At 50.9% G+C, this 8,611-nt stretch overlaps 3 protein-coding genes across 3 annotated transcripts; all 3 read right to left on the bottom strand.

Moving 5' to 3' along the window:
* Positions 1-3,269: 3,269 nt before the first annotated feature.
* Positions 3,270-4,381, bottom strand: B0I36DRAFT_364982 (uncharacterized protein; the record flags this gene model as incomplete). Its single annotated transcript, XM_046159071.1, has 3 exons — positions 3,270-3,377; positions 3,517-3,646; positions 3,729-4,381. The coding sequence occupies 3 exons, from the start codon at positions 4,379-4,381 to the stop codon at positions 3,270-3,272; spliced, it is 891 nt and encodes a 296-aa protein (XP_046010635.1).
* A 1,127-nt stretch (positions 4,382-5,508) lies between these two features.
* Positions 5,509-5,867, bottom strand: B0I36DRAFT_364981 (uncharacterized protein; the record flags this gene model as incomplete). Its single annotated transcript, XM_046159070.1, has 2 exons — positions 5,509-5,655; positions 5,709-5,867. 2 exons carry the CDS (start codon positions 5,865-5,867, stop codon positions 5,509-5,511), a joined length of 306 nt encoding a protein of 101 aa, XP_046010634.1.
* A 730-nt stretch (positions 5,868-6,597) lies between these two features.
* B0I36DRAFT_328003 (memo-like protein) lies at positions 6,598-8,223 on the bottom strand. Its single transcript, XM_046154539.1, has 2 exons — positions 7,960-8,223; positions 6,598-7,881 (listed from the first exon to the last, which is right to left on the bottom strand). Exons 1-2 carry the CDS (start codon positions 8,148-8,150, stop codon positions 7,056-7,058), a joined length of 1,017 nt encoding a protein of 338 aa, XP_046010633.1. The 5' UTR covers positions 8,151-8,223; the 3' UTR covers positions 6,598-7,055.
* Between the last annotated feature and the right edge of the window lie 388 nt (positions 8,224-8,611).

The raw sequence follows: 8,611 nt of genomic DNA, 5'->3' as shown, positions 1-8,611 counted from the left end.
GATCCGCACTTGGTGAAGTGATTGCAAACCTCGTCTTAGCATAGAATGCAATTTAATCGGGCAAGTTCTTGCCGAAGACGTCGTGAAAATCGAGTGTACCATAACTGACAGTGAGCTCGTAAAACCCCACCCGCACCTGCTAAGACAATAATGACCGGATATCCAGCGTAAGAGAAGCCAAATATTCAGAGTCTTTCTTCAAACGAACTCCTACTGGCACTCGTACCTTTTGCGCACGACTCTTCGGTTGAGAGTAGGCTCATCTTTGATTGACATAGGAGAGTGTACGGAAGCTCATATCACTAAAAATTAGGCTCGATCTGTTCACGAGTCTGCTTGCTTAAGACTACGTGGTTTTACACTTTCGAGGTCACAAAGAGCACGCAAATACTAACTATCGTAAGTAATAGAAGGGTAGTCAATATTGACTTTATCGACGGACCCTGACCAAAGCATTTACACGATTACTTAAGATCGCAGAGCGTTTCTCAATGTAATGTATCAACCAACATACTGCTCCATAATTGTGTTTGGAAATGCTGCACTTAATGCTGGCTAACTCTAGCGTTGTCGTGAGTACGGAATTATACTTACAACCTACTACTCTGATATTTCAAGCAACGCAGCGGCTTTGTCAATTGGACTACTTACTTTGCTAGTTAGTGGCCTTATTTCGATGCCTACACTGAGTCCTATGTTGTCTTCAAGCGATCACTAGAAAACACAAGCATAAGACGAAACACGAAATAGCAGTACGCCGCCATCCATGGTAATTTCAGATAGCACCAGCAATGGAGTATCTTAACCGTGCACTTCCGTGAGAAGTGTCACCTGGCTGAAAATTCAAAATCCTCCTAGCCCTTCTGGAGTATAATTATTTCTCAATATAGCTCTTGTTAGCCTAGAACAAAGATGTTCTGCACGTAAAGAAAGTATTTTATTCTATGTCAATTCGGGGAATTCCGCTCATGTGAGTACTGCCAAGAATAAAGACGCATAGGATGTGCTTATTTAGCAAACTTGCATGTCAAGTAGACCTTGATATATGTTCATCAAGCTTGTGGAAAGCTGATAGGGCGGAAATTTCCATCAATCGTCTCTCCGGCGTAAGTCGCATCCTCTAGCTAGTTGTATAATTATTGTTCTCCGCCTGGTTTCAATGAGAGCTGATACAAGCAATTTTTGGCCTGTTGTTCGGCGAAAATCACTAGCTCGGCTCGTTATTGCGAGCATAGTTGTTATAACGCCTCCTTCATCCAAATCCCTCCACGGACGAAAAGAAGATCTGATGCATGGCATGCGGGAGCACTTTTTAGCGTTCCATACACAAATGTTGTAGGTATGTATTACTATGGAGCCACCTCACCTACCTCTATGGCTCCTCCAGCCTGTCGCCATTCCCATCCAAAGACGAGCTCCCATATGTTTCTTTACATTTTCTGCTCTTCAGAAGAAGAACGGTGCTGGCATGGTGCTTTCAGACTAGAAATACTAGCGAAGCCTTCATGTTTGTGCAATAACTCTGTATTGGTACTGATTTTTAGAATATAGCAGAATACGACTCACTATATCTCTTGAAGTAGTGGTAAATTGGATGTCGCCACTGCGTGCCTCAGCCATGTAGGTGCCCCCGTTTGGGCTCAGCTACACCTTGCTGTATATGTCTAGGCACGAATTTGGCGCAATAACAAGCGAATTAGTTATAATCAAACTGCTATTCGACTGGATGTCCAACCTTGCGGGACGCCATAATTACCATACAGTGAGGCATAATGAATTGAGTTGTAGCGACCAGTATTCTTGCCCCCTTAATCTGCACATGCAGTACCTCGGAGCTTCAGAAGTCCAAGCTAATCACGAATGGAAGCAGAAATCTAAGTCTAGCTAGCTACAGCCTAACAAACAGAATGAAGATGTCGAGAAGACTTTGTTCTTTTGAGAAGAATAGAGACATTTCGTTATGGATCGAGTCATAATGTCATTATTGACGCGGCGCACGTAATTAAATAACTTCTTTCATACATGTGTGTGCTCTTTTTTGTACTGTGTTATTGGCAGAGATAGAGAATATTCAACCTTTAGCAAGAATCCTCCTGTGGAGTTAAGTAGTATAAGCGAGTATGATTGAACGTCATAGGCTCTTTCTGTCTCGTATTCTAGGCAATTACACGCTTGCCGATGTAGCGTTGCAGCGGTCTTTGCGTACCTAGCCAAGCAAGCACAAGAGTCAATTCGAGCAGATCTATCATAGACGAAGACACACCGGATACAGTGAATCGTAAGCTTCGATTCCACCTAGGCTCGTCCGATCAGCTTCGATTGAGGGTTTCTGATTCCACATAATCGGCAGTATGTTCTGCTGTGTGGTATGTCAATTTCTATCGCGTCGCCCTGGACAGCATATGAGCCCAATACTATTGCACTGCATTTTGTTAAGGTTTTGCCTGAGTAAGGCTGGAATAAGGCACCTATTAGAACTGCCTGCAAGAGCGGAGCTGTGGTCAAATAGCGAGGCTCTCATAATCGTTCGCAATATTCCGTAAAAGCCAACCAGCAGCTTAATTTGAAGCGATGCCAAAAACAGTGAAATGCAAATCCTGCTTATTTGCACCAGTTCTGTTTGAACTTGCCGCGTGCTAGGGTGCGTTGTACGAGCTACAGGATCACGTGCTTCTTCCTGTGCTTTTACTTCGAGAGAAAGTGCAAGTCTGAGTTCCTGCTCATCATGTCAGATACTTGATGTAGTTGTAGGAACCTTCACAACGAACATCGCCATGAGCAGGAAGGTTAGGGCAACAGCCAGGCTTGCACTCGGGCCCTGTTGAGCTGATGATTCGGACAGCCATTACCACAGCAAAGCTGTGGTAATGGCCAAAGTACTATTTTCAGTCTGCGGAAAAAAAGGTTTTGCAGAATGCGCATTTTAGGAAGAGTGCCGAAACTGCGTAATGGGTACTCCGTCTTTGTCAAATTGGAAGAAGTTTCTTGTCTGTTTTTTTATGTGTGCCCTCATTTCAGGTGATGAGTGTCATCTCCAGCCACAAAAGAAAAACTCATCTCATTCGAAAGCCTCCTTCTCGTCGTCCCTGCGTCCGTCCCACCACGGTCCAGGCATTCTGTACTGACTCTTCAATTCCCCGTTTATCTCTCCCAGCGAAGGTGGACGGTCTTGGATCTTTTCAGTCGTGATAGATGAGGATCCTGCGGAGCTCGGCTTATGAACGAGGGTTGCACCATCATCGAAACCAGCTTGGCCATGAGACTGTGGTTCATGGTAGGTGTTTGCCTGAGTAGACGTAGCCTTTGCGTTTGTTGCATATGATGGCCTGCGATCCCGGATAGTGGAAGACACTGAAGAGGCTGCTGAGAAGACCTTCCTGGTAACACTACTCGTGAGCTGCTTAACTTTGCAAAGCCGTCAATGAGGCGATAGAGCTGGAATGACCGGAGGATGGGTGCACAGGGCGGGAGATTTGCAGCCCAGATGCCTAGCCAAAGCTCGATCAACACCATCACGGTCGGGTTGAAGGCCTTCAGAACCAGGGGTGTTTCTTCTTGAGGAGGTGGAGAATAGGCAAAGCCCAGGCGGCCGACAGGATAGGAAACGATGAGGAATATCATACGCAGGATGCTCGCTCCAGTTGATCTAGGATACCGATATGTCAGTACATTCGCGTGCCCAATTCACCCTTATCTGGCTCACTGTCCAGTGCGCCGGGGGAACTTACAACGATCCGCAGAGAAAGACCATGGAGGCGGCAAGCTTGCTCTTCCTTGACATCTGCAGTCTGCCGATGTACACAATGGGAAGGGTGAGTACCGCAATATCGGTCGCAACGCTCGTGACAGAGAACGCCAGCAGCTGTGCGCCTCTGTTGCCACACTGGGCGCGAGCGATAGTTTGATCGTAGCCCCAAATTAGTTCGGGATGCGTCCCACAAATCAAGATATCGGATATCATGAAAGCCAGTGCCCAAGCAAAGACAATGGCCATCAGAGCATGATTGATGCGTCGAAAGGTTGGCCACACGTTGAAGATGCGACGGTAAAAGAAGAGGAAGGACAGCTTGACCGCCCCGAATGCCGCCTTCTCGATAACAATCATGCTCCAATCTATCTTGCGAGATGCCACGACGGCCTGAGCTTTCGTGTCTGGATCTGTGACGGCTTCTCCCCCTGTGCCTACCAAAGCATTATAGTACTGCATGCCATTGACGGCAACCATGATGACGACGCCAGCGATAATGAGTGCATCGTCTATGCCCAGACTGTCCCGGGATTGAGACACACGTATCCATACTCTTGTACCTGTCGATGCGAGGCCGACGGCCATCAGCACGGAATAGAGGGGGATGACGACGGATGGCCCGTAGAGCGACATGCTGATAGATCTGTCTTGGGGTGTTGATGAGCATACTAGCATGTCCCGAGACGGGTTTTGAATCGACTGCCCGCTTATTTATACACGGGGCGAGTGTGTTTCTATCCATAGCGATCGGCGGTTGATGTTGACTGTGCAGCAATACATCTGGTATCGGCAGTTGACAGGGCTTAGAGTGTATACAGGGAGCCCCGGTATGGCTGTAGAGCAGCCTCGAGAACCAGATGTTGGATGCACCTAGAGCGGCAAACATTGACAGGCCGGGGATCGCTCCGAGAAGAACCCTTCAAGTGCCAATCAAGTAACCACCACCAATGGTTTTATCCAAATGCGTCTACGGGGCCAATCACAGCGATAATCCTGTGTAGTTTTCAACCACGCTATGGCTTGCCGGACCATCATTGTGGTGGCGAAGGGGGGTTGCCAGGCTGTGCCATGACGCAAGAATCACAGCCACCTCCTCACCTGATGTTGCATTGGTGTCTGCAAGATGGCTGCTTCGCGTCGTAAGGACGCCTTGACATTGGGAATTGGCAGACCCTCGCTTGACAGGACGTCATCCTCAGTGAGCAATCAGAGATTACTGTCCTATCACGTCGGTTGTTCTTGGCACCAAGGATGTTCATCCCTGTAATACAACCCAGCATTCTTGCTTACTATGCTAAATCGCACATCCCATCTGGCAAGCTTGAGCCTGTCTGTAGGACACATATTCGTGCCTGTGATCCCGGGGAAAGGGTACTGCTTCCGTGGATATCAGAACGGCATTAGTGCATTTCGGAGGAACAACCTTGCGCTGACCCCTTTCCACTTTTTCTCGCAGCGCAGGGAGCACGGTGGTCTGCTCTGGCCGAGATGACGACACGGACGCCCACGCGCGACTGTTACCGAACTTTGCATTGGACTTGCATGCGTCATGGCCACGCTGTTGCAATACAGGAAATGGGCGTGTATTGGATTGATAAAGCCGCAGCCGTGAAATGGCCGCTATCTATTGGTTGGTGGTGCCTGCTACATGAATTCAAAAACCCAAGACTAGATCAAACGAACGACGAAGCTACAGATAGAGAGGGAGTGAAACACAGTGAAGTCGGAAACTTCCATAACGCGAGACCGGAACCTGTAGCCTATTTGGCGAACTGGGTCTTGAGCCACTCAATAGCCTCGGGTCCAGTCTTGCCCTCAGGAATAGCAACCACGGTGACGTCCTTGTTCACGGCGAGAATGCCACTGCGGATCGCCTCAGCCTTGTCGGCAAAGGCCGAGGTAATGAGCTTGTTTGGAAAGTCAGCGATGAGCAGCGCTGATTGTCACTGGATTCACTCACGACGGCATCGGGCTTGTACTCGATAAGCAGCCCCTGGAGGTCGTCGACGTTGGTAGCAACACCCTTGAGGTCCAGAGTGATCTTCTCAACCTTGGAGACAACGTTGGCGATAGCCTCCTTGGCCTCGGCGGGAGCAAGAGCGACGACAGAGACAGACATTGTGATTTGGGTAGGTAAAGGCGCGGGAGATCTGGTGCTGTTGATTGGAGAGTGGTAGAAGGTGTAGTCGTAGCTGCAGTTGTAGGATGTCGATGGTGATGATGAGGGATGATACGCCTTTCTGAGAGCGGGCTTCCCTGGCCTTTATATCTCTCCAAGTCTGTGTCTTGACGATGCGTGCAAAGGACTTGTTGCCCACACGATCAGGATAGGTACTGCCCTCCTCTGGCACCGTCAGCACAGATGGTGCAGTCGACGGCACACAGGCGGCAGCAGCCTCGCAGGAATTACTGTATGCCCAACAGAGATTTGAAAGTGACGCTATCACGGTTGCTGTAGGACAGCGTGCCGGTCCGGGTCGAGTACAACGAGCCAGCACACAGTAATCCCAACGGTTGTCTTACTCGGCTGCCGCGCTTCTTTGGCAACCGTGCATGCAAGGCACCCGTACACTGCCTTAGGTGCAGGCCCCACTGCGGGCCGCTGCTCAGTAGCTTATTCTAAAGTTAGCCACGGCCCATGACACAATTTACCGTGGGCTTATTACACTTCGTTGCAGCAGAGTGAGTGCTAATGAGGCGATATCATGGCAACGACCAGTCAAGCAATCTGGCAATATCGCTTCTCGGCTCGGGGTGTCTCGGGATAACCTCCGAGTAAGGAGGATCCGCTCGTTCTTTGACTTCAGGCGATTCTTCATGGTTCATTCGCGGACCGCAAAGAAGCTGAGGCCCGTGGCACCACATTTCTGGACCGGAAATTCTCCGATTGGTATGGCTCGGTGAATGTGTCGCCCTGGGTTTCAAGCTTGCCGTGCGTTCGACGCGGGTCTCCGTCTCTAGTCAGACATTCGACCCCACGCACGTGGGGTCGGACGCTGACAGCACTTCGTGTAGCCGCGCTCAACAAATAGCCTGCCATTTTCAACCACACCTGCTGGGTCATTCGCAATGCCTCATGTAGGACCACATAGCTCATAATGTATCAGGCTGGTAGCCGATCCGAAAACATGCTCCAAGATCGCGGTTCCCTCTCGGCATTGTCTAGTCTCAACCCACGTAACATGGTCCTTCTCCGGCAGCCATGTTCATCAGCAACGCCTTCGCCACGTAGCCTGGCTATGTACACGGGAGCTGGGACGCTCAAGAAGAGTGGTGAGAACAACTCGCTTCAAGATATGCTTCCCTCTCACAGCACAGCATAAGCCGACGCATAGCTCACACTAGAGTCATTGACTTTGGTGATGTCTTTGCTGCGAGCGTAACAGACAAATTTGAACCGAAACCGATCCCCCTGAGTCGTACCTGCCTCGAGCGAGAGCCGTTCGAGTGCAGCGAGCGCCACTCCAATCGGATGACGGCCACATACAGTATTCTCCGTCTCGGCTAGATTGGCAACAAAACCGGCGTGGTCACCGGCCTCGATGTAACGCATGGCCTGCTTATCAATGTATGCAATGCTCTCGTGAATCGTCGGATTGGAAGGGGCACTGTCCCGGTAGCCGAGCTGGCGGATGTCGCTGCAGTCTTCGTTTCGCGTGTACGGCTTGTAGTCGAAGTGGTCGCCCCAGTGGCAGAAGTCTGAGCTGACGACGAAGACGGTGTCTGGCTGAGCAAGATACGGAGCGAGGAGGCGCCCAAAGAGCTGTTCTTCAGCGAGCTTGTTGTTGCCCACGAGGATGGGGACGATGGTCGGATAGCTGCTTGGCGATTCAAAGGTGGCGGCAATCTGCTTGTAGAGGTACGGCAGGTGCATCTCGAGCGAGTGCTCGCGGACGTCATTGGTGCGGGGGATGTCTGTGAATTTTCCCGTGCCACGCAGCTCTGCCACTGTCGGCTCGTCCACGACGAGGTCGCCTAGAGGGGTGGCATACCTGGCGAACGTGGTGAGGGCGGCACCGCGGAAGCCATAGGTGTGCGATGGGCCCAGCACAAAGACTCGCCGGGCCTTTGACAAGTCGAGTGTTCTGTACGCCCAGGCTGCCCACTTGCCCGAGTAGTTGTAGCCGGCGTGACTGTGGACAAGCCGAGGAAGCAATGACTTAGCCAATCATGGTCTCCTGCGGGAGTTGTAGCACGCAAGTACGACTCACGGCGCAATGACAATCCGGGCACCCGGAATAGGTAGGGTCTCGTCAGCAAAAGAGCCCTGCACACCGGTGAATGGGCCTCTGACGTCGTTCAGGAATGCGTCGAGCATCTGGTTCAACCCGGCTGGGTCAGCCATGTACCAGTCGTCACGACCGCCGGCATGGCTAGCGCTGCGTGTATCTCTGTCCGCCATGCTCACTGTCCGCTATAGTCGCCTCTGTGCAGCTCGAGACAGCAGGGGGGTTGAGAGACGTGATGGAATGGGATGGAGAGGGTGGTCGTAGAGCTGTTGTTCAACAATTAAGCACGGCATGGTTTCCCCGCACCGTCATCGCGGAGTGGGGCAACTCCATTTGCAGCCTCCAACACAATGAGGGTACTTCTGCGGCACAACTAGTAAGCTGGCATTGTTGAGGGTAAACATTTATGGTCCACAAATTACAAGCTCGGACTTGGCGTAATGTCAGGGTGGTATGGTCTGCATGACAGCATTCCGTCCAGCGTGACAGATTGCAGTGTCACAATGACTTTCATGGGGGCATCTTCTATCGTCTGGGTCGTGGCCCAGCACGCGGCCCACTCCACTCCGCTCTGCTTCCCGGTCTTGGTCCAGTCCATGTCTCTGAAGTGCGTACCTTGCCGTACTTCAGCTTG

The sequence above is a fragment of the Microdochium trichocladiopsis genome (genome assembly GCF_020744255.1).
Source record: "Microdochium trichocladiopsis strain MPI-CAGE-CH-0230 chromosome Unknown B0I36scaffold_7, whole genome shotgun sequence".
Lineage (NCBI taxonomy): Eukaryota > Fungi > Ascomycota > Sordariomycetes > Xylariales > Microdochiaceae > Microdochium > Microdochium trichocladiopsis.
The sequence above is the reverse complement of the archived record's forward strand: the minus strand, read 5'-3'. Positions and strand labels throughout refer to the sequence as shown.